This window comes from Leptosomus discolor, chromosome 4 (assembly GCF_034619465.1).
Source record: "Leptosomus discolor isolate bLepDis1 chromosome 4, bLepDis1.hap2, whole genome shotgun sequence".
NCBI classification, from domain to species: domain Eukaryota; kingdom Metazoa; phylum Chordata; class Aves; order Leptosomiformes; family Leptosomidae; genus Leptosomus; species Leptosomus discolor.
Genome location: NC_141394.1, coordinates 64909238 through 64935107, shown reverse-complemented (window position 1 = coordinate 64935107; position 25870 = coordinate 64909238). Strand labels below are relative to the sequence as shown.

The 25870-nt window shown below is 35.8% G+C and overlaps 1 protein-coding gene across 6 annotated transcripts in view; it reads left to right on the top strand.

Annotated features, from left to right (window-relative positions):
* SLIT2 (slit guidance ligand 2) overlaps positions 1-25870 on the top strand; it is a 267757-nt gene that overhangs the window by 173645 nt on the left and 68242 nt on the right. For 3 of the 6 annotated variants that reach the window (XM_086464305.1, XM_086464302.1, XM_086464301.1), the window contains exons 9-15: positions 1979-2117; positions 19346-19417; positions 20072-20143; positions 20675-20746; positions 22634-22777; positions 22905-23068; positions 23818-23841. In XM_086464305.1, coding sequence (XP_086320431.1) covers positions 1979-2117; positions 19346-19417; positions 20072-20143; positions 20675-20746; positions 22634-22777; positions 22905-23068; positions 23818-23841 — 687 coding nt within the window. Of the gene's footprint in view, positions 1-184; positions 197-1978; positions 2118-19345; positions 19418-20071; positions 20144-20674; positions 20747-22633; positions 22778-22904; positions 23069-23817; positions 23842-25870 lie in introns of all 6 variants that reach the window. The other 3 variants (XM_086464306.1, XM_086464303.1, XM_086464307.1) reach the window with 3 other exon arrangements.

The window sequence follows — 25870 nt, the reverse complement described above, 5'->3', positions numbered from 1 at the left end:
TTTTCTTGTTGTTATTTTCTGCAGTTTAAATAATATTCTGAATCCCTAAGTAACTTTTGGAATGTTATTCGTATGCTTTAGTACATCAGGTTATTTTCTGATATGAAACAATGAAATAACTAACAGTTCGTTACTAATCACATTTTCTCTATTCAATTTTTTTTCCTTCATTCATATCTTCTAGATGAGGAAGAAGGCAAGTTTATCTTTCTTATTTAAATATTTTTAGACTCAGACTGAAAATTTTCTATAAACTTTGTCTACTGTTTCAGGTTTCCTCAAAAACATTATAAACCAGCTGAAATATAGCTATCTGTCTTTTCAGTGATTCAGCAAGGTTGTTTCTACTGGTTGATTTTCTGCAGATGCCCAGAAGCCTACTGCCAAATATGGCAAAATTTGCACAGATGTATGTTTTTAAAAGCTGTTTATGCGAAGCACAATGTTTTGTCCTTATTAAACAGCCTCTGACATCGATATGTAAGGCACTGCATGGCAAATGCTAACAATATTCTTACCATTCATTCTGCCTTTATGTACACTTAAAAGGGCTCCTAACAAGGTAATTTCGTGTGTCTTCTTTGTAAATGGTATGGCTGTGGAGCCCAAGTGTGAAGAATAGTTTTATAACTCATTATAATGCTGATTTTGAGGAAGGGGAATAACCATGTTTTCTCCCTGGATCACTGCGTTTTTTTTAATAAAGGCAGGTGAAGTATTTCCTGCCTGTTAGTATAAAAAGAGTAGTATGTGTTATGAGTTTTGGCCTCTGTTTGTCCTTTTGTAACATACATAAATGTGAAATCAAATTATTATGGTGTAAACTAGTATCTCAAAAGTCTAACCTTTTCAGTAATTTAAAACTTGAGCAGTTGTTATTTGAAGTTTTAAGTATGAGCAGCACTGGCTGCAACTTACATTATCAATGTACCTTTCCTATGTTAATATATGACATTAAATATAGTGACAGAGATCTTAGATTGAGTTGTGATTTCATAGTCAAGATTTTTTTTTCTCTGGGACTTTCAAAACGGTCTCTAGCTTTTTTTTGCCTTAATAAAAAAAGTAAAAGAGGGCTTCATGCCTTTCTCATCCCTTTGTGCCTTCCTGTGTCATTACCAAACAACAATTCTGCATCATTAAATTGATACAAGAGTGAATGCTTTAATATATTATAAAATATGCACTCTACCTGTTTGCAAGAAACTGTAAGTTGTTTACCTTCTAAAACATACCTAAATATGAAATGATTATGTTTAAATGCGATTATAAATGCCAAGTTTAACATATAGCACAAGAACTTGGGGAGATAAAAAAGTTATGTAAATTAGCCACCTGAGTTAGTAAGAATGGTAGATTTTGGGAGGAAGAAGACTGCTGAGCTAACACAGAGAGTGAAAGTATGAGCTGTCAAGTCAAAGCTTTTATTTATTTTTATGTGACTGACTGAAAATGTCATAACTCCAAAATTGCCTGTAAGTGTTATATAACTGAAAGACTATACTTAAATAATTGCAGAACAGAACTTAACTAGCAGGACACCTTCATTTTTTGTAGCAAAGTTCATGTTTCTGTTGATATGCATTTTTAAGTGCACAAAATTCTGAAAAGTAAATAAATCAGTAATTAGTTTTTAAAGCCACAGAATACATAAAATATATCTGAAAAAATGGATCACACTTAGTCTTCTTTACCAAGATAATTTTGAATACAAGTTGCTAAAGAAGTTGAAAAATGATGTTATGCTAGCACAGTAGTTGAGCATTTGTCTTTCTTCTCTCAGTATTGTACAAACACATTGCTATTAACTGGGTATTTAATGCAATTCAAAAGTATTGATAGGCCACAATGTTTATTTTAGAAGTTCTGCCTTAAATTTTTCAAGGCAGTGTGAAATGTGATGTTTTACTGTTGAGGTAAACTGGACTACTGTTTGACAGTATTGTCTAATTTTAGGAGAAACTCTTTTCCTTTGCAGGTCACCAATCCTTCATGGCTCCGTCCTGCAGTGTCTTGCATTGCCCTGCTGCATGCACCTGTAGTAACAACATTGTGGACTGCCGTGGGAAAGGCCTTACTGAGATCCCAACGAACCTTCCAGAAACCATCACTGAAATGTGCGTAGTCTGACTTTTTTTCAATGAACTTGCAGGAAACATTTTTGTCCTATGTATTCATTTTAGTTATTTGTATAAATTCATGAGTTGCATAGGGTAGGAGTTTTGGAATACACACTCAAATTCAGGTATAAAAGGAATATGCAGGTATATGAAAAGATTTAAGACTTTTATGTTCTCTTATGAGTTAGTTTTGTATGTACTACTCACAATCCGTAGTTAAAACTGCACTCTGAATTGCTTTTAAAAGAGTCTGGGAGTACTTTCTTTCTTGCAAGTGAGTGGCTTTTCACTGCAGGCTATAAAGCCCCTTGCGTTCAGGGTTTCTTGCTGTGCTGGTTTTGGCTAGAGTGGCACAGAGCTACTTGGGATACAGTTAATTTTCTTCATAGTAGCTGGTATGGGGCCATATTTTGGATTTGTCCTGGAAACAGTGTTGATAACACAGGGATGTTTTAGTTACTGCTGAGCAGTGCTGACACAGAGTCAAGAACTTTTCTGCTTCTTACACCACCCCACCAGCGAGTGGGCTGGGGGTGCAGAAGGTGTTGGGAGGGGACACAGCCAGGACAGCTGAACTCAGCTGACCAAAGGGATATTCCATACCGTAGGATGTCATGCTCAGCATATAAAGCTGGGGGAAGAATATGGAAGGGTGGGATGTTTGCAGTGATGGCGTTTGCCTTCCCAAGTACAATTAAGTGATGGAGCCCTGCTTTGCTGGAGATGGCTGAACACCTGCCCGTCGATGCGATGCAGTGAATGAATTCCTTGTTTTGCTTTGCTGGCGCACGTGGCTTTTGCTTTACTATTAAACTGTCTTTATCTCAACCCATGAGTTTTCTCACTTTCACCTTTCTTGTTCTCTCCCCCATCCCAGTGTGGGGGGAGTGAGCAAGTGTCTGTGTGGGGCTGAGTTGCCTACTGGGGTTAAACCGTGACAATCACCTTTAGTCACTTTATGCTTCAGACTCCCTATTAGAGAAGTGTATCTTTGCGTGAAAGATCAGCAACCCATGCCACCCATTATGAGTATTCTGCTAAAGCGGTATCCTCAGAAAGTAATCTGAGAAGGCAAAAAGGTGGTTGAATGGGACTGTGGTATAGTCGTCATCTTAATACCATGTACCTGTGGACAGAAAAGGATACATGCTGATAAGGTTGTGTAACACGTCATATACAGCAGAAACATTTACAAAAGGTACAACAATGTCCTGACCACAGAGCAGAGTCATAGCAAAGATGCTATAAGGTCTGCATTAAAGAGCAATGTGGATGAAAGGTTGTGTGGGCATGGAAGGAAAGTTACTGCCATGTTGTCTTCTGTGCAGGGGAGGAACAAAAGCAAGAAGTGAGCTTGCTGACAAGATGGGCAGGGACTCAGCAACTCGAGCGTGTTTCTATTCTGGGGACAGTGAAGGCAGTGTTTTGGAAAGGAAGCTGGGAGTTCCCTTTAGGGAAATAGTGGGGAAGTAGCTGTGCCAACAACCTGGTAAAGAGGGTCTGACTAGAAATAAATGACTTGGAGAGAATATTCAGAATAAAAAGCTTGTGAGCACCTGGGTGATATAAGACAATGCTAAGAATTTCAGATAAGGGAGGCAAGGGGAACAGATGCCTGAAGTGAAAGGGAAGAGATCTCCAGAACATACACCCTGCTGTACATAAAATCTTCTTGAAAGTTTAAAAACAGGCCTCCACAATGAGATTTTAAAAGATAAAGTAGAATTTAACAATTTTAAGGCAATCTAATGGTTTGTTGGTATCTGACCTGTGTTCTTGAACTTCACGGAATTGGAACTATCGTGATTTCTTCTTAGGATGTGAATAATAATTGTGTCTGTCAGTTCATTATTACTGCTGTTAGGACTGACCCTACCTGACCCAATTCAGTCGTTCAGCTATATAATATAAACACTTCTTCTGCCTTTCACCCCTCAGAAAAATCCCTCTGCTTGGAAATAAAGTGACTGCTTCAGAAAATCCATGCACAGTCCCTGGAAACTCTGCACAGACTGTTTTCACTATTTAATTAGTGGTATACTGACTTTTTTACTTGCATATGTACATCTGTGTGCATAGAGAAGGAGGAAAAATATTGCGAGAAACAAGTAGGGAGTATGTCTCATACATTCCCCACTATATTTCTGCTGCTGACCACTGGAGCTAACCACTGATTGGTGATTACAGACACTGCATCACCATCTTCTAGGCCCACATAGTTTAGCGGGGGTATGTGCTATTAACATCTATCTTTCCTTGAGAAAGCCAGTACTAGAGACTGCAAGGTGTTCCTGAGTCTTTATTTTAAGGGTCATCACTCCCAAAGAAATGAGACGATGTGGGAGTTACTAGTTGACTCGGAATCCACTGTTAGAAGAAATGAGCGTACGGTAAAAGCAAATGGAAATTTACAGGATAGAAAGGTGCTTTCGACTAAACTGTTACTATACTTTCTATGTAAGAAATTCTGTTGAGTTTTACACATGGACTGGTACGATCTTCAGCTGTTTATTGGCCTGGAGAGTAAAAGCAACCACAAAACAACACTTCCAGCATTTGACTAAGCATTTAACAGATTGCAAACTGAGGCTTAATGTTTTCTGCTAGGCTAGGCAGTGTTCAAATCCCAGAGTGAGGACTTTTCACATTCTGAGATCCATAATCCATTAATATAGATAAATATGTATGTGTCTGCTCATACAAATATGTACAATATATATACTGTGCTATAGTGTATATAGTTTATAGTGATACAGTGTAAACTATCATATCTGTGTTGTCTCTAGTTTGTAAGTGCCGGCTAAATAAAATGCAGATACCAGTATTTTTCACAGTTAAATAACACCATTCATGCCATAAGACATGTGAACATATATATATTCAAAAGCTAGTGCAAGAAGGGATAGAATATTAGAAAGCAAAACTTTAGTAATTGTTTTGTATTAAACAGATACATGCCAATGAATGCCAGTGTGACAAGAAAACTGAACTTCAGTGATAGACTTGATTTTGAGTAAAGCAAACAGAAGAATTAAGATATGATTTGAGCCAGTGGTAGGCTTCACTTACCATACAGTGAGAACAAAACTTTCCAGGTGAGTGGAAGTTAAGGAGAGAAATGTACAGGAAAAGAAACAAGTAAAATAAGACATACTGAAAGGCTCTGAAACTGAGGGGTAAACGGTGTGGAACAATTAGAGTAGAAGATCTTGTGAGTATTTTATAAGAATCACATGATCTTTGCTGCTTCCTTGTCAATAGGTTGAAGAAGAGTTGAAATTTTGACAAGTAACTATAATTTAATGGCTGTATGGGGAGAGCTTTATGCTGTACTGGTCACTTTAATTCGTTATGGTTCTTTTATGATTGTCATGGTTGGCAGGTATCTTTACCATCTTAGCATCAAAGAGAATGAGCAAGAGAGAAGAGGTTGGAGAATGAGTGGTTTACGGAGTAAAAAAAGGTTTTACCATTAGTGAAGTGAGGGAAGGCTCTCAGACTGAATCAAACTGGCAGTCTACCCTGGCCAGTGGCCCGCATCAGTTATCCCTGAAGAATGTTTTGGAAACAGCTATATACAACTTCAGAAGTAAAACACCAACAGGACAAATATTTTCCTTGCTAACAATTTGTGTTGGGGTTCTTTTTCTGAAACTTGAAAATTTGCATAGCTTTCAGGAAAAAAGGTTTTCTTTGAAACATCCAATCTGCTATAAACTCTACTATGTTCTTAATCTTCATGTTATTTTAAGCTAATAAGTTTTGAGGCAGGGGGTTGCACTCAAAATCTTCCAGTTTAAAATACACTCTTTTAAAATTTCATCAATTTTCCTTTGTATTTATAAAGGGAAGGAAAATGCATTCAGGTTCATAATTTGTCCTGCCACCTTCAATTTTGCATGCCACCCTCAATCATCTCTTCTCCAAACTAACTGTTCCAAGTCCATTAAGTCTTTTTTGGATGCCAAAACCTTCCATATCTTAATTAATCTCCTCCTTTTTCTCTGAACAATTTGTTTTCTTTTTTTTTTTTTTTTTTTAATCTGCAATATAATATTGCAGTGATCATGAACTGTCACTTTATATTAATGGATTTTAATTTTCTTTCCTTTGCCTTTTGCAGACTGATACTCACTTGCTTTCTTTAACTGCCAGTACGCATTGCACCATGTTTTCCATTGAACTATCCATGAAGAGTCCTAGGCCTTTTTTTCTTAGCTCTTACAGTTTTTTCAGAAACCAGAAGTTCATAGCTGCAATAGTATTATTCTAGCCACAGATAATTCTGAACATTGAATCTGGTTGTATGTTACTTTTTAAAGCTGCTCTATGAAAGACTTCAGTCCTCTCTGCTATTAACTAACTTCAACATGCAGAAAGATTGTGACATTCCTATATTGTTATCATACAATAAAAAGTGTTTTAAAGCTTCATTTTTAAAGACTTACTTTTCAACTGTTGCTTATAGCAACCCCTTGAGATTAGATTAGAAAGAATGATTGTATCCCATGAAATAATCTGCTTTTTCACTTATTCCTTATGTGATAAGTTGTCAGTATGCCAAAATGGTAGCTGACAGTAAACATTTGAAGAGATGATACCATGCTGTCACGGTACTGTTGAGAATGCTGAGGAGCTGCTGAACGCAAGGCAGAAGGGTATAGTGAGCACTGTATTTCCAACACCCTTATACAGTTCCCACACACATGGCTTTATTATTAATCACCATTTTAAGCACATGTTTTGGCAGGAGCTCCCCAGTTCTCAGGGAGAGAGCTGGTTCCCTGTTGTTTTCTGAAGGATGTAAAGCTTTAACAGCCAAATTATTATTATTCTTTCACTGATTTTTATAATACCACCATCATCACATTCTTGCACACACCACAAGAAATTTGGCATTATATTTCTATTTTACACGTGCCAGATGTTGTCCAATCTTTTTGGTAGTATTTTATATTTGACAGTCTTTTTCTTCATTTTCAACTGAACATTGTCATCTGATTTTCTAAACATACTTCATTGGCAGGAACATTTGAATAACCCATGATACTTTCAAATTCCCTTCCTCTGGACAAGTTTCTGTGCCCTACAATGTTGTCACCTGTTTATAGGTGGTATTCGCAGAATCCAGTGCTGAGTACTACCAACTTGTCTTGTTATGCTTCAGCCAACTTCATGGTCCACAAACACCCAAATTACTTTTGTGAGATTTCATTTTTCTGTCCATTTCTGCCTCATTTCTTTGTTCTTATGTGTGTAGCAGGTTACTCTTAATAGGAATATAATCCATATTTCAGTTTTTGAGGTCCATAATACCATTATTTTTTTCTTGGGGTTCTTGTGAAGTTTGCTTTCAACACATTCTTGTGGTTTTGTGATGTTTTGCCATGTTCTCTGTCCATTTCTTTCATGCTTTCTCTCAACATGAAGGCTGACCTCGTTGAACTCCTCAGTACCCTATGAAGCACTGACTTCTTCCTCTTTGCCCAACACAGACTTCTTTAGATAAAATCTTACCTGAACTGTTTCTGCATGAAAATACTTTGTATTCATTACATTGTCAGTCCATCTGGGGCAATGCTGCATAAAATCTAAGTGGTGTTAATAATGTCATTCTCTGTCCTTCTGGTGTATATAATTAAACTGCAGGTTTAAAGTGTTTGTTCCATGTTGGCAATTTTGTGCCTTTTTTTTTTCCCCATGGGGTTGATAAATTAACCTATATCTAAATAATGTCCTAAAACCCCCTTTAAATGGAATATTGAATTTCTTAAATATTAAACATACTGAGTAAAAATTCAACTGAGTAAAATTTTGCATTTTGAAGCTCTGAGTTAGCTCTTCCAAGAATAGTAAAAGAAAAGGCTTTCTGTTCAGAGCCTCATACTGATGTCATGACTTTGCATTGCCTTGATAATTCTGCTGGACAACATTTCAGGATGGCATTGTAAGACAGTAGGAGCTGTCTTCTTTACTGACGGCTACTGCTTCTGTAGCAGAGCTGGCAAGGAGACTATGTGCTTGCACTGCACTGCAGCATCCCTGTCTCTAAGTTTGGTGTAATAGCCTAAACCACTGAGTACAATGAGTTTGCACTGGAAGCTGAAGTGGTTGAAGAACAAGCAGGCGATGGTGTGAGCAAGAGGCAGAGCCAGTTGCCAGAACGCTGTTTCATTCCAGTGCAGTTGGATTTAGCGGCGAGCATCAGGGTGTTACTGAGAGGGGTTTGTCATATCACTCTGTCTGACTTCTCAATTGGTACAGAAGTCAGTTGGCTAAAACTAGCAATTCCTGTTGCGTGAAGTCAATGCATTGTCTGCCAAGTGCCTCTTGGGAAGATGCCTTCAGTAATGGGACTGCTTATCTCCAAGTAGCTGCCAGTGAAAATGGAAGGAAAATAAAGCCTGTGGTGTCCTCTCTTTTTCCCTTCTGGTGTGATAAAGCTCAAAGCAAAACTAAGTATTCAGCATCTCAGTAAATGTAATTCTTAATCTTTATTGACTTACTACAATTGTATCTACATCAGTTACACCATTTCTGCAAAATTAATTCACCTTATTATCTAAATAAACTCACACACAGCTAAATAAGAATACCACAGCTTTTGTTTTCAGTGTTTGGCCGATCAATGTGATATTATTTGAGAAAGAAATACTTCATATTCCATATATATTCACAGAATCACAGAATGGTAGGGGTTGGAAGGGACCTCTGGAGATTGTCTTGTCCAACCCCTCTGCTAAAGCAGGCTCACCTTGAGCAGGTTACACAGAACTGTATCCAGGCCAGCCTTGAATATCTCCAGGGAAGGGGAGTCCACAATCTCCCTGGGTTATTTTAAAAAACAAAATACTTGGCTGAGCACCAGACTCCCCAGTTTTAGTGCACCTACTAATTCTGCAGGAAGCACAGAATGAAAAAGGTGCACAGATGCACCTTTGCCTCTGGCTCAAATGAAAAAGTTTCATACAGTGAGTGACTTGCAGGAAATATTTCGAGAACTTTAAAAAATTTCCCTGTATTTTGTAAACGTTGTGAAGCAAAATACATTGCCCGTATATGTTACATATTAATAGTCTTCGAACTTTTGTTATTTAGTGTGCCTTTAGCCTTTTGACTGAAGTGAAGCACGATACATTATTCATTTGTTAGAAACGGCACTGTTTGAGTTAATTTAGATTTTTGTTTAAACATCTTCCCTTTTCCAGAAGTTTTTATGGGATGTTCTTTCATTGGCATGTTCAGTCTATTGAGCTTAACCAACTCCAGTGGTCTAATGCACCTAGCGCTTTCCTCCTTTGTTGTACAGCTCATATATTAAACACATTAAAAGTCATTCTTAAGGTTCAAATCTATTACTTTAATTGGTTTTAGAAAGCATAGCCTTTCTAATGGCGATAGCATTTATCAGCCTCTATGCAGGCATTCCTTTCACATTTTAGTTTTTCGGCACTGGTAATCTCTTTTCACTTGATTATACTTTAGAATTCACCTTCTGCGTGAAAATTCTTTGAATTATCAGCAGAAAAAAATTCTAGTTCCCGTCAAATAGAGACTTTTTGGCACGTGTTCAAACAGACTATCAGAAACCTTACAAATAGCAACCCAGCAGCAATGCTATTAATTGTACTGGTACCTTCTCTCAGAATGGTGTGAGTAAGTGACAGGCTCTTATTTCAAAAGAAGAGGCCAAAAAGCCATTAATGAGCTAGACTACCTAGCAAAAATGCTGCTCTTACGTTCTTCTGATTTTCTTTTCTGTGGCTTGAACTACCAGTCAAAGTGGTTCTAAAACCTCTTTCCTTACTGTAGTATTATGAATAAAAAAAATAAATACAATTGCAGTAAGTGTTTCTGGGGGCGGAGGGAGGGAATTACCTGCTCTGATGACCACAGCGTTGTATAATTGATTATTTAAAAGCAAACAAGCATGGAATTATATCGAATTTTTTCTTCATTTTTGTTTATATTAAAGCCATTTAAGTAATCAAAGGAAGGACTTAATTAAAATTGCTTCTTTTTTAGAAAGATAGCAGTCACTACAATGTTTTTTGGGGGAGGAGGAAGGTTTGCTGGAGGGGAGGGTGGCTGGAATGTTGCCACTGTTAACTAAGGAAGAGTTGTATAAATAATTACAGTCTTTGTAAAAGGCAGAAAAGACCCTAAACCGCATAATATATGAAATGAAAAAAAAACCATATAGAAATCAGGAATTTTAACAGTTCACCTTCGTAATCCAGTGTAGTGAAGTCACTGACTTCCTAATTACTAAGGCCTTCAAGATAAGGTTTTTCTTTCTTGTGAAGGGAGTTTTCACATGTTTGAATGTCAAAACTAGAAGCTGTATGGTTGTTTCATGATAACTTTATTTACATTTTCCATTAGTTTCCTAATTTGTCCCCTCAATCTTGTCTCATCTTGCCTTCCTGATTTCTACGATTTTTCTTCATGTTTCCATCTTCCTCCATCTCATTCTCCCTTATACATTGTTTTCATAAGTCTGTTGATTAATGATTGTGTATTATGCCAAGCGCTCAACTACAGCTTTGTGAGCTGTGTGATATTAAGCAGGATTAAAAGCTCCTGAGATTGCTTCTCACAGTAACACTCAAATTATATTAAAGGAGAAGGGGAAAAAAAAAGAAAGGGAAATGAGAGAAAGGGGGAAAAAGAAGAAGGAAAAGAAGGGAGAGGAAATGAGATCTGACAGAACTGAACTTGATAGATGGACATAACCAAGATAGAGTGATGAGTGACCTGATCACACTGCAGACACTGGGGAAGTACTTTACGTAAATGTGGAATTTTGTTGGAGAACTGGGAGCTCTATGTGTGTATCTTTTCCAAGTTAAGCTTGGCATGTGTACAATTTCACCATTTCTGTTGTCTTTTAAAATTCATCCTTAGCTAAAAGTCCAAAGTACAGCCTTAAATAAATAGCTGTTGAACATAGAGACTCTTACATTGAGACGCGAAGATGCTTCTAAGGGTGATCCTTTTCATGGAAAAGTCCCTTGGGAAGAGTTTAGGCACATTTATTGAAGACAGTTCAAAGACTCACATAGCAGGAAAACTCCGAAACGTCAGAGATAAGGCAGCTTTCTCTATTTTTAGCAGCTCTAAGTGTGATTCGGCTATCTACAGTAGCCTGAAAGAAATGAGAGCAAACCTGCATCTTCATAGCTTGAAAGAAATGGGTCTGACCCTTTGACAAATTCCCATTATCTGACTAATATTTTCACAGCTCTTAATCTGACATTCCAAACTTTTGAGCAACTTTATATAGCTGCCGTGTTTTTAAAATTAACTTTTCTCATACATGCTTTTCCTCATACATGCTTTTCCTCAACTGTACTTCATGTGTACCTTTCATCAAATCTTATCTTCTTCTCTTCCCAAAGGTTTTAAGAACAATGTTTTTAAGACCAATCCTTACTAATGCATTTGACTTGATTTTCAAATTTTTTACCAGTGGACTGGGGAGGCATTTTAATTTTTCAGTGAAATATAGAGCTTTTGCTTCTGTTTTGCTTAAAAGTTACTGCATTTTTATGTCCAGAAGCTTATATCAAATGATAGTACATGATTTTTAGATGCATTATTATTAGTTACAATGTATTAGTTATATGCTTATCTTTTCCATAGAAGTTTGTTCAAAATAATTCACAGGAGTATGGCTTTACATATGGAGGAGGACTGAAAAAGATTCCTAATGATATGGAAATATCTGGTGAAAAATAGCTGACATGAAAGTAGAATCTTAATATCAATATGCACTGTAACTGAACTTGTCCACATTCTGCAGCAACTAATTTTAAAGGCCACCCCTGGCCCTGTTTAGTCTGCTAATGCAGATACAGCCATTAACTTGTGAAAATCTCAGCATGAAAATAAACATTAATATTACTTCATAATTTTACTGGAAAGGTTTTATGACTTGCGACTCTGTCATAATTGACACTCGGTTTAGGCTTCATCTGTGGCATCAATGATGTGAATACTGTTCTCTCTACATACTTTCCTTTGATCGTGGTAAGGTCATTATTTCTTAGCAAAACCAGTATTTATGCCCATTGCAATCTAAAACAAAATTCTTTGTTTCCTATATCAAAAATATAGAAATTAGCTAAAATCTTAACATCTTTCATAGGATATATGCATATAAGCATACAATAATTACACATGAATATGAAAAATGCTTTATCCTTGAGGCAATGAATTGAATATATGTGAAACAAATTAAAATTGGGTAAAGGCATCTATTGAGGTATTAACATCTTTACCTTAATATATTTAATTTGCTAATGCAGATTTCACTGAATTACATTTAATTTATCTTTGTGATTCCTACCTTAATATTTCTTAGGCAAAACTTAAAATATGTTCTATTTGACTGCCTCAAAAATAGATGGATTTGCTAATTTTATAGCTAATCCTGTCTGCTTAACACAAGATAAATGATTTGTCATGCTCTTACTTAAATATCTTTCTAATTTGAAAATTACTGGTAAATCATGTGGTTTTATGCTTTTTTTTAAAAAAAAAAAAAAAAGTTTCCTATTTTAGTTGTCAGACATTTTTGTAGGTAGAACATTTAATCTGTTCATTATTAGCATGTGTTCTATGCTGCCATTGTTCATATCTTCGGCTTTCTTCATGCCCTTGTGTCCTATCTTAAAAACTAATTAAATATAGAGGACAATTTCAATAGTCAAGAGGATATAAAGAGATAGAGCACAACAATTACACAAGAAACATGTGAAACCAGAGCTGGTTTCCAGAGACTTTGGAAGTAGGTAGTGGCAGAATGAACACCATTCCATCTCTGGGGGTTTTGTGCAAGTTTCTGGTGGGTATTGAAGTATAAGAGGCACGTTGAGGGACCTCTCTGACTCTGCCAAGGGAGAGAAAATAACTCAAGCATGGAATAAATGAATATTTTATACATCAGGAAGAGAAGCTGGAGAAGGCCCATCTAGCTCTTCCAGAAAAACCCTCATAGATCTCTGACAGCTGTGCCACACTCCAAAGGTGTTGTTACTCTTAGATTTTATTTTCACATATGGCTCTTCACTACTGATAACTTTTCCTCAGCAATAAAGTGAGTGAAGTTACTGTAGAAGAAGCTATGACTTTTCACTAGTTTGTGTTTCATCAGCAATGGAATGCTTTATTCATTATTTACATGTTGCTAAATACATGGTCCGGTAAGCAGCAACCACTTGTGAAAAGTATTCTCAGTTTAAAGACTTCATTTAGATTTTTGTGGCAAATTAATGGTGTAAGTCCATACATTGTTTAACAGGTGGTAAGGATTCCTGCCACACTGTCGGTCTTGCACAATGGTGGGATTCTCAAGCTAGTGTTTCTGCTCAATGAGAACAGGTTGACAAGTCACTGCTTGTGATGAGCCAAGAGTGTAGCAGGATTATATCTATTTTTTGTGAACTTAACACAGTTGCTCTGAACAACTCAAGTAGTTTTTATAGTATAAGAACTCTCATCAAAAATAGGCTAATTAGAGAGGCTTTAACTTGACTCTAGGTGACTCAGGCTAATTGCACTGAGGCCACACTCTGACAGATGCCAAAGTACCGAGCAAATAATTCTTTAAGAAGTGGTGCATTTTGCCTACAACCTGAACCTGTAACAATTAAAGAATGTAAAGCCTATCATTGTTAATGGTGCTGTAGGGTTCAGAGCATAAGATTGCCCTTTCTGAGATGAAAAATTGAACAAATGCTGGTTTGGGACTCGCTTTTGAGTAAATGTGATGAATTGCTTAATAGTTTTAGAATGACAACTCTTGTTACTTTTTTGATGTAACGCAGACTAAGGAGTCATCTGTCATTTACAATCAATCTCCTGAGGAAATACATGATAGAACAATTAGACTGGATGTTAACAGTTTGGCAAGCTTTAGGGCAACATCGACAGTGATTCTTTTTTATGCAAATGTTTAGGAAACTGTCAACCAGATTTATTAATACACAGAATTAGAGCCTGAAATTCTGAAGTGCGAGTAATGTAGTCATCCAAAATACATCCTTTTTTTTGTTAGACGTGGACGGTATCTCAGATTTCCACAGATTTCTTTTGCTGATAGAGTTAGAAGTGAAATTTAGTTGTTATAAGCATTCTGGAGGTGTAGTTGTTGAGAATGAAAAAAAAAAAAAAAAGGTACTTTGTTCAATAGCCTCAAGGATTCAAGGATTGCTGTAGCAAAGGGAGACCATTACTGTGTCCTTGTTTTAAAAACAAACAAACAAAAAGACCCTCACAAAAAACATAGCAGATGTTGCATATGATGAGAGATGTGTTGGCTGTACATTGCCGTTCTTCAGATTCAGGAGCTGCACTGAATCCCATCACTGAAATCTATTTTCTGTTTTCTGACAGCTGTTTTTCCCATTTACTTTAAAAGCAGATGGAGAAAATGCAAAGAAGGGTTGTCAATTTTATTACCATGTATAATCAGCATCTGTGCAATACATCAGACTCATTGCACAGCTTACACTTTCTTCTCTGTAGTAAAAATTCTTTTGGGATTTCTTGACGAGCTTCTTGCAGACTTCTTGTAAATGAGTGGATACTGGATTTAAAAGTATAGATTAATTAACTGCTAAAGCCACTATTGTATTGACCAAATTTACTTAATAGAGGTATTATGTTCTGATTTTTTAATTATAAAATGTATGGTTAATTTGCTGCTCCATGTTTTCTTAAGATTTTTTATTTTATTTTATTGTTACAAAATACTTTTTTTTTTTAGATATAATTCTGAGCCCTTAACATGCATTTAGGTGCAGCATATCTCTGTGCAGTACTTTTTACATTTCTCTACTGAAGAGGCTTAGCATATTGTATCACATCTGCATGATTTAAAATAAAAATAATTCTGTAGAGAAGAGGGTGTTCTTCATTCCCAGTCTGCCCTCTTTCGTAGTGCAGAAGTCATTCATAGACATGACTTTTTATAGTGGGAAAATAAGCTAGTTTAAAAGTGTCAGTATAAATAAGCATGTTGTCTGTCTCTCTAAGTGCGGAAGTGGTAATCAGTAATGGTGTGCTGCAGGCTCAGAGTGGAGAACAGCATCCTCCTGGAAAGTGTCAAGTGATTTACATGTTACAGGACTCTCTGGGGATGGGGTGGGAAGAATCTATCTACTGGCTGGGGACCTACTTTGATTTGATTTGATTAGGTTGGAAGTCTCAACTGCAGAAGCACCCTTGTTTCTTAGAATAGTAGGTGGTTGTACATGACAGTGTCTGCAGTGATAAGCAGAGGGGAAAGATTTAGAAGAGAAACGTTCACAGTATATTTCCTAGATAGGAGAGCTTAGGGAGTAGTCTTCAAACAAGGTTTCAACCAGTTTGGCAGTGTTAAAAGACAGTAAAACACTTACGTATTGATGCAGGACTTCTTTGAAGTGAAACACTAAGAGGAGCAGGAGGCTTTATACTAAGAGCATTAATTAGCGTTTGTGTGGTGATGGGCAGAGTACTTCTTACACATGAGGCAGTGCAAGCTTTGATGAAGCATGTACTTAACTGTCTTCCTCCATTATCTTGTCTTATTAAATATGCTACTAAAATTGACTGTGGCTTTTGAAACAGAAACCACCAAAGCACTGTTTATGATACATAGATGATCATTTATTAAAAAGAGTGACTTCTGGGATGACTTTGAAAGGAGATGTTGTGCACAAAATTTAATACGAGTTCCATGGAAAAATACTGATACTAGCTTTTTGTTCTTCTGTAATATAATGGTACTTCTGGCCATGTCATTTGGGAGCACTTAAGAGCTGATTTTTTTCATTAATAGATAACTGCAACCCATCCTATTCCAGAATTAAAAATGTTTCATTTAATATAAGGAATTAATGTAAAGGAGTTTTTAATTACTATGGATTTTATCAATAGAATGCAAATTTCCTTTAGATATTAGTCTATCTGTGCTTTGTGACCCTGGAATATATCTAATTAGATTTTCTCTGGAATAGAGAATGCAAATTTGCGCTCTCTGAAATTCAGCTGATTCTAGGAAGATACAGCAGAAGATTAGAGGATAACAAAGCTTGAAAATGTGAATTTGATTTACTTTCTTTACAGACAAAGTGGGGTATAAGATTTTTCTTCTGTATTTATATAATCTTGGTTTTCCTTTCTTATATTAATCTCATTTTCTAAAATGTGATGTGTTTTAGCACATACACTTTGGCATGAGTTAAGAAAATACATACTCAGATGATCCTACTATCACCAATCCTTTATCCAGAAGAGCTTGTAAATTTATCCAAATACTGCACAGCCTGTCTATTACACTGTACATTTCTCACTAAAAGGAAATGTTAGGTAAAGTTGACATGGAGTTCATTTTACATATCCACCAGTGAATTGGTAGTTCACTCTATTAGAACTGCTAGAAAATTAGCTTTCAGAAATATATTGTAGTAGGATTTCTCCAGGTTTTGGACCTATCTAATTTGTAGACAAACTGGACAGCAATAAATTAAATCTGCTCTTCCATCTTCTTATAAAAAATGGCATACATGTGTCCTGTAAGGTACTTCAGTTTGTAGAAGTAATGTTTTTTTTAAATTGAAAAAGCAAACTGGAAAATACTTTGCGTCTTAATTTAATGGTAGACCTTGTCTTTCTCAAGTTACGTGCCATATTGTGTTTCGTTAAGAGCGTTATATGTTTAAAGATAGGTGAACATAAACTGGAGCCCCTCCAGCACTAGGTTACAAATCTCTACATCATGGGCTAATAAGCAGCATTTATAAACAAGGCTTGTGACAGCCTCATGTGGGAGCATTGCCACTACAATATCTATCTTTCCCATATACGTGGAGGCGTTTTTCCCCAGTGTCTGTTTCTCCAGCAATTCAAGTCCTCCTCTGTAACATGGCCTAATCCTCCCCTGTTGTTTTTTCACACCCCCCCGCCCCCGGCCCCTTTCCAGTCCTCTGCATATGCCCTACATGTTTCCCTGTGCAAGATACTCTTTGGCTGCTTTTCAAAGGTACACATCTGATAAATGTCTGGTCAGGCTCTCCCTGATGGTTAGGCAGTTGGTTGCTGCCAAATAGTGTGTAACAGGAATGGATGGACGGCTGCCATTCCCTTCATGGCTGGGTTAGTTTGGTTTCTCAACTCCTTCCCATTGCTAAAATAAGGAAATTTTTAGAAATTTATTATCTGAAGGTTTTACCTCTCTTTGACCTAGCCGTCTGAGTAGAAAACTATCTAGATGATACACATCATAATCTTTATTCTCTAGGGAAACTAAGCTGAAAACGTAGTGTAAGAACAGAAAATACTTGAGTTTGGTCTAAGTTGGTGTTGACCTTTAACTTAAGCAAGTTTTTACTTACGCCAATGTTTGCCTTCAGCATCTGCTCAAGTGTACTGGAGAAGAGTGACCTTGTTCCTTCTTAGTCTAGTCAATACTCCTGGTCTGATGCAAAATGTATTTCATGGGTCCAAAAGGCTCAGCCAAGGTGAAGAAAGCATATAAAAGTATATCATGTTTATGGAAAAAGTTAACAGTCTTGTGCCATGGGATTCCCTGCAGTGTTTAAAATATACCTGAAAACTGTAGCAAGATGGCAATATTTTCCTAGTTAAGGACTTCTTTAAAACATGAGCCCTCTCTAAAACAGCTCTCATGAAGTGAGATTTTCTGTGTCAGGAAGATTTTTTGAGGCTTTTTTTTTTTGTATTTGGCTTCTTTATAAGCCACTCAGGAACAAATTCTGCTAAGGTAAAGCATGGTCAGACTTAAGAGATTCTGAGTATTAAATTTATAAATATCTCCATCTTTGTGAACAAGACTTCACGAAGGCAGTAAAATATCTTTCTTCAGTTCAGCTGTACTGTGATCTCTGGAGAAACTTTATAAAAAGAAACAATTGTATGAATAGGTTCTTGGAAAGGTTTTTTCAAAGCCAATATATGAGCTTATTAGTTATGCTGCACACACAGAGACTCGTAAGTCTCTTTATCAGAAAAAAGTGAAACAGAAGAGAGCTAATACAACAAGGGTAAAAGGAAGAAAAATAGGCTAATATTCCTGCATTTAGATTTAAAAAGGCTTTTTGACCTTATATTTTGAGTCAACATTCAAGTAATTTAAAATAGTGCAGTAAATGCTACAGAATTTTGATTCCTTATATGAAATAGATTTTTGGCATTGTCTTTATATACGTAGATCGTACTAAGAGTTGATACCTGTGCATGAAAGAGGGAAATATTATTAGAGAAGCATGGTATGTAGTATGCCTTTTCCTGTTGTATGTTTTAGTACATAAATAGTTCCATTCCTTATATCTACATAATAGAAATTTTTGCACTGCCATAACTATGAAATATTGTGGTGTGCAAAGAAGTGGCTTCTATTTTAAATGTGCTTATTGTTGAATCTGTTTTGACTTGTTGGCAAGTGGGCCATAGGTCTGTATCAGCATAGATTTCCCATATGCAAAGCTCTGGAAGTTCAAAAAATTCTTGGAAGGCTGTTTCCATCAGCAAATTCACACTTTGCAGTGTGGCAGGTTTCAGTCACAGTCACTATACATACAAAGCAAATATGGCCAGTAACATAAACTACAATTTTAGATTAAAATACTTCTTTAAAGAAGTTAGAAGTGTGGCTGTGCAATCCTAGTATTATATCTTAAAGAAAATGTGTTATGTAGTGCTTCTAACGAAATCATGCGTGCATGTTTAAAAATAAGGCATTTACCATACTGCAGGTAGCAACATACGTTATTTGTTCTGTAGGAACATTCCTCTCATCTTTTCTATGGTTTGCATATTTCAGTGATTAACTCACAGAAGTCTTTAGACATTTCTAAATAAAACTTACTATAAAAATTGATGCATGTGAATAATACATTGGGAGTCAATTAACACTGAATTTTTTAATGACAACTCTAGCTTAAATTTTACAGATATCTAGTATGCTCTGAAAATAAGTTTTCTTTAGATACAAAACCAAGATTGGGTTTTAATTTACAACATTACACTCTTTTACAGACAAAAACTTTTTTTGGTAATGAAAACTTAAGTGAAATGGCCTTGTTTCTCAAGATAAAAATTACACGGAAAAAGAAAGCAAGAGCTTTGTTAAAGTCCATCCCTTCTAGTCTGTTATAGCTTTAGATTGCTGTTTGGCTTGGGGTTTGTATTTTTATGTTGTTGCTACTCTTTTGCAGACGGTTAGAACAAAATTCAATCAAGGTCATACCTCCTGGAGCTTTCTCACCATATAAAAAGCTTCGAAGAATGTACGTACCAAATAATTTAGATTTAATTCTTTTCATGTGTGTATACGCACATATGCATGTATATGTCTATATATAAGAATAAGAAAACAAGTCAAGGTCATACAGAGGAACTGCAGTCATTATGTGAGCATTTAAGAAAGTTTGACTGCTGGAAGATTAACTGATATGACAGCCTTATTATTAAGACCATGTAGCATCTTTATCACATTAATAATAATTGGGTTTTACCAACAATTGAAATTATTTAATATGGTTCTGCATAGAAGTAATATGTTACTGTAGTGAACATTCTATTAAAAAAAAAAAAAAATTAATGGGGTAAGCCACTGTTATTTTGGAATATTTTGAGGCTGTATAGTCCTGTGGCCATAGCAAACAGAGAATCCTTTATAAAATGTACTTAACCAATTAGGAAAAGTAAATCTTTTTGTATTTTTTTTTTCCAAGGATTTGAAAGGTCTGTTTTTAACCATACATTTTGTTTCAGTGTACTGGCAATTTTGGTGGGTTTATATTAAAATTCTTTGGCAGTGTGTCACATAAATATTTTAATTTCTCTCTCCCTTCAATGCCTAATTCTAATTACATATTATTTTAATGTTTTCTATTTTGAAAATAGCTTGAGTTAATTGATTCAAATTTAATTTATTTCAGTGACCTGAGCAATAACCAGATCTCCGAAGCAGCTCCAGATGCTTTCCAGGGCTTACGTTCACTCAATTCACTGTAGGTATCTGTTTGACCTGTAAAAACAGAAGCAAATTTCTCATATTCTTGTAGTGCAATTATTTTGGAATTTTGGCTCCCTGTAGAATTTTCATATAAAGTCAATCAACTCTGAAAGCTGTAAAAATAACTTCAGAATGTTAGAGTGATAATTGAATATTGTGTCACGGTTGGACACTGATAGTGTATGGATAAATAAATATCTTCATGACAAAGAGTTGGAAAATAGCAAACATTTTTTTTATTCCCGAGTTAGTTTTTCTTACAAACAGCAAATCCACTTAGCAAGGTCCCTTGGTAAGGCTGTAAACAGTGAGGTGCTGGTTCTGCTGAGAGCTCTTTGAGCCACAGACCTTGGGAAAATGTGTGATCCTACTACCTCACAGGACCACAAGGATCTTGCAAGTATCAAGTTGTTGCTGTCAAATTCCCTTCAGGAAAATGGAAATTTCTTTATTTTTAAAGTCAAAATCACATAGTACATGCCTTTCATAAACGTGGCTTTGCTTGCTTTATTATTTCCTGGTACAGTGTCCTCTATGGCAATAAAATTACAGAACTTCCGAAGGGCCTATTTGAAGGACTCTTTTCTCTGCAATTGCTGTGAGTATTTTTAACATTTATTCTATTTTGGGATAACTCAGAAGGGTAAACATGATGAGAGATTTATGCCTGGAGAACTGGCAGGAAATCCTGTATGTGAGATCAAAGTATAATAAAACCAAATTATGTTAATGCCAAAGGAGTCAAGACTGTTATAGGCCAGCTTGCCGTTCATCCACAAATTTGATCATATCTCAGTGAATGTCTCAGCCTAAAATGATTAAAATGAAACTGTTTTCTTTTGTGGAAATTGTAAGGATAAAACACACAAGATAGGATACTGCCTTTATAGTACGTATAAAGTTGTGTGGGAACCACAGAAGGAATAGTTGTATGTTTTATACAGAGAAAATATGTAGTGGAAATGCTATGTAATTATATTTCTGGTTGTACCCATGGAAGAACAGAGTTGCAGTACAGTTTCATTGATGACTTTTAATGTTTTCTGACATTCTTTTCTGTACAATTCTTTGATTCCGTGAACTCCAGCTGCTATTTTGTTTGTAAATTTCCATGTGTAATCTTATAAAACATTTCTATTTAGATTTAATACCAGGAATAAAGAAGAATGCCATAGTGATATGTTTATCAAATAAATTGTTGTCAATATTTAGCAGAAGAGGCTGTGCACTAGTTGTACTGTATAAAAGACATTTGTGAAATAGGCCATAAAAAAATGGGGGAGTTTTTGGAAGAAATTGTCCCAGAATAACTGACTTGTTGATTTAAAGCTTCTTCTTCAAGAATTTAAAACTTCTTCCTACTTCATTAGAAGTATTTAATGTCCAAACTTCATAGTGTAGCGATTAGCAAAATGTGTATTATTAACAACTCATTGAAGATGGCGAAACAGTAAGTAAACACAAAGAAAATGCAAGTTGTAGCACCACCTAGAGGTTTGCATTTTGATTCATTTCAGTCACAAGCTACTATGGGGGGGGGGGGGTGGTATGCATTCCTGTTTTCTTTAATGAGATTTTAGTTATAAAAGAACATCTTTCAGATTTTGTAAAAAAAAAAACAAAGAAAGACACATCTCTCAACTTTTGCTTGTTCTGTATTAAAAAAATGTCCATAGCTTGATATACTTTTCATAGACAATACGTTTCAGTCTAAGTAAATTTCTACTTGTGTGGTGAATCATTTTATCAGAGCATTGGTTTTCAAATCCACAATTCCATTCCATTTCTGGATGGAAATGGGAAAAAAAAAATTATTTGGTTGAATATCTAGTTGAATGACTTTTTTTTTTTTTTTTCTTTTGTGTTCAAAAGCATGAAGGAGTTGGTTTGGATTGGCTTGTTTGCTTTAACTTTATACGTCTGGGAGGTACAGGGAAGAAGAGGTTCCCTTTGAAGATGGAGAGGAAAAAGGATCCAAGACAGATTTGGATATATTCCATGCCACCAGTTTTTACTACAACTCTGTTAATGCGGCAGCATGCTGATTAGTAACATATAATTAAAAGTGCCACTGCACATCTCTTCCAGCTAATGAACACAGTGTTCAGTTCCTTTTTGTTTGTTTATTTATTTGGCAAAAGGAACTAGTTTTCCTTGCAGAAACTTGATTTTTTTTAAGCTTATTTCTTTGCACAGACAAATACCACACACACATATTCTACCAGCATGTACAAGAAATGTGATTTTAGCTGAATAAACCCACACATTTCAACTCCAAGGTGCAAATATTTAGGAATCATTTCAGAACACCTAAGTAAGATATTTCAATTCACTGTAATGCCTTAAGTCACTGTCAATTAATATTTGTTGCTACCTCTCTTGTTCTGGTTACAAATACACAGAAAGAATTACCTGTCAAAAATGGTGAAGCTGCAGCAACACTGAGTGAATTCTTTGAATTTTATAATTGTCTTCCATTAAACAGATTATTGAATGCCAACAAGATCAATTGCCTGCGCGTTGATGCTTTTCAAGATCTGCACAACTTGAATCTTCTTTCTTTGTATGACAACAAGCTTCAGACCATTGCAAAAGGCACCTTCTCACCCCTACGTGCAATTCAGACCTTGTATGTATGCTCTTATTCATGATTGTCTGTAGTATGACTCCATATTCTACAAGTACTAAAAGTATCGGGAACTGCTGAGACCACAGGGAAATAATGTGTGAAATTTTAATTTTTTTCTTCATGAAAGGCATTTGGCTCAGAACCCATTTATCTGTGACTGCCATCTGAAGTGGCTGGCGGATTATCTTCATACAAACCCCATTGAGACCAGTGGTGCCCGTTGCACCAGCCCCCGCCGTCTGGCAAACAAAAGGATCGGCCAGATCAAAAGCAAGAAATTCCGCTGCTCAGGTAATTTTCTTAGTTTAGCTGCTGTTTTTCTTTTATTGGCAAAAACAGTGGTTATAGAAGTTCTAATGAAGGCAGCTGGCTCTCTACGGAATTATTAAACATTGCAGAATTTTTTTAGTTCTTTGATTGAAGTGGGGGAAATCATGGAAGTCATAGACTATTGGATCACGGAACATTACTATAGTTAACACATTTGGCACTATTTCTGAGTAGCATTAAATCTAACAAAAGAAATGCAATATATAATACTTCAGAATGAAATGCTAAAGTTATTCACTGCAACTATCACCAACATAAATCATTTTGTAAAATTTCCACAAGGCTCTGGAGTATGTGAAAGATCTAAAAATTTCTAGCTAAATATGGAAACATGACATACTCATTTTATACAGGGAGCTTACCTCATACTGAAATTTACTGTTTTCTTTTTTCTAATCTTATTCCATTTCCTACTTACATTTCTCTAAATCCTAACTTTTGTCATATGGTATCCAGCTGTTCCAGGTGCACTTCACATTCTACAATTTATTCAGTCTCAAGCGCAAATACCAGATGAGAACTGTTTGTTACCCATGTTCCGGATACATTTATGACTATTCACACTTTGTTGTTTATCAGCTCTCGTTGTGAATACACATTTTTTCACTTAATTATCTGTAGTTAACTGTAGTCCATACTTAATCTAATAAAACTCATTCTTTGCTTGCTGACATTCAGGTGCATCTTCTATTTTTTTTCTCTTTATTTAGCTAAAGAACAGTATTTCATTCCAGGTAGGTTTGGCGCTGCAGTAAGATTGACTAACTGCAGATACTCTCTCCCTTTCCCCCAAAGAGTAAAGTTTGTTATAGCTTTTAGGAAACTGATGCATGTGTATTAACATTAGTCAATACCTGTAGCTCAACGTAGTTTTCCTTTGTAGATTACTAGTAGTTCTGTTTTCTTAATATAAGAGCTCAGCATGTAGCTCCGTTTACTTTTTTATGTCTCACAAATTTGCACAAAACCTACCAAGATTATACCTCTACCTAAATTACTTAGAAGGTTGCACCTGCTAGTTCATATTTCAATTGACACCTTTACTTACCTTGTACTTTGCCTTTCTGCCACTACTGTTTTTAAAATGCAGCTCCTGAGCTGCTTTTAAACACAGAAAACCATACTACAATCAAAGAGCTAGTACAACTTTAAAAAAAATAAACGTTTTGCAAATGAACATTTTCTTGCCTTGCGTTCGTGCTCTACACTGGCTTTAGCTACTGCTTGCTCACCCTTCTTGTGTTTACGAAATCACAGTGGAATGCTTGGAAAAGAAAGCTGATATTCTTCATTAAAGGCATTCTGTGGTCACACACATAGAATGAATCAGAAATGCTTTCCATTAAATAAAATACGAGTTTAGAGTTGGGGTGAAACAGCAATTTACACACCGCTTTAAGATACAATAAGGCTATGATATTTTCACAAAAGATTTGCTGATGTTGGCCCTAGCTCTTTGAAATATGCTTGTTTCTCTATTTTACCTTGCTTGTCAGCTGTGTGCACTGATTTCTTAGGAAAAAAAAAAACAATGCACTTGCATTATGTCCCGGACAGATTATAAATGATTGATTGGCAAAATAAGCAAGGGAATAATGACTCTATTGATAAATTACATTATGTGATTTGCAAGCAGGGCTTTCTACTATAGTTTAATATCTAGAAAAATACCTGCAATAAGTGATTGTGACACCAGTGCACTTATTCTTTCAAGTACTACAGGTGTATTGTCATTCTGCAGTGGTCTTAGACTTTGTCTTTTAAGCTGGTATGTTTAACAGCTCCTAATGCTGTGTGATGTATCACTTAAATTTACAGCAATCAGGTGAAGTTCCTCATGCCCTCATACTAATACAGTGGTTTGAATATGAAGAAAAGGCAAAATTAAATACAAAATAAGGCAGCAATTTGTCAGCATTGGCAGCCGTGAAAATGTGTTTTAAAGCAGCATAAAAGAGGGGGATTTGATTTCTCAAACCTGTAGTACCACTCAATTCCTTAATGAGTAGAACAGCTGTATTCCTGCTACAAAGTGACTTCTACTCAACCTTGCCAGCATAACTTTTGTCTCCAAGTTAGAAGTGTTTTCTTGCCAGCAAATGTCTTCACAGCCTGTTTATAATATGGCCACACATGCAGTTTAGGTTTGTTTATGTACCCTTTAAAAAAACTGCTATTCCTCAAAATAAATAAGAAAAAAGAATTAAATTAATCAAAAAGTGCTACAGACTTGCTTCTTGAAATACAGCTTCTGTGCTTTCTCTTTCTGTCAGGTTATCAGGGAGATGCTGCATAAAATTATTTTAGTTGTTGAAGACCTTGTCCCTGAATATTTTAGTTGTTTACTTTAAACTGCTAACAGCAATTTACTCTGGATGCAAGGGGAAAAAAATGTCTTTGTAGCCTTGCTTATTGGGTATTTAAAAGCACTAAAAACTCTTGACACTTCAGTATGTACTGTAAAAATGTAAGCTTTTCTTTAAAAACTTAAAATATTTTTTGTATTTGTTTTAAACATGTCATTGGAAGATCTTGCTCTGCAGACACTAGGAAGTCTTAGCAGAATTTCATTATAGTCATTTGGAAGACTAAAGATTATACGAATATTAAATCATTAATTTGAAAAATATCATTTGTCTATTAGCTCATAGAACTATTTCGTGTAGTCGTATCGTATGTGTTACTTAGACATTTACAAACACTAGATAACATAACGTGTGATGACTACTGGGTTGGGTTTTCTTCCTCCCCTGAGGAATCTGT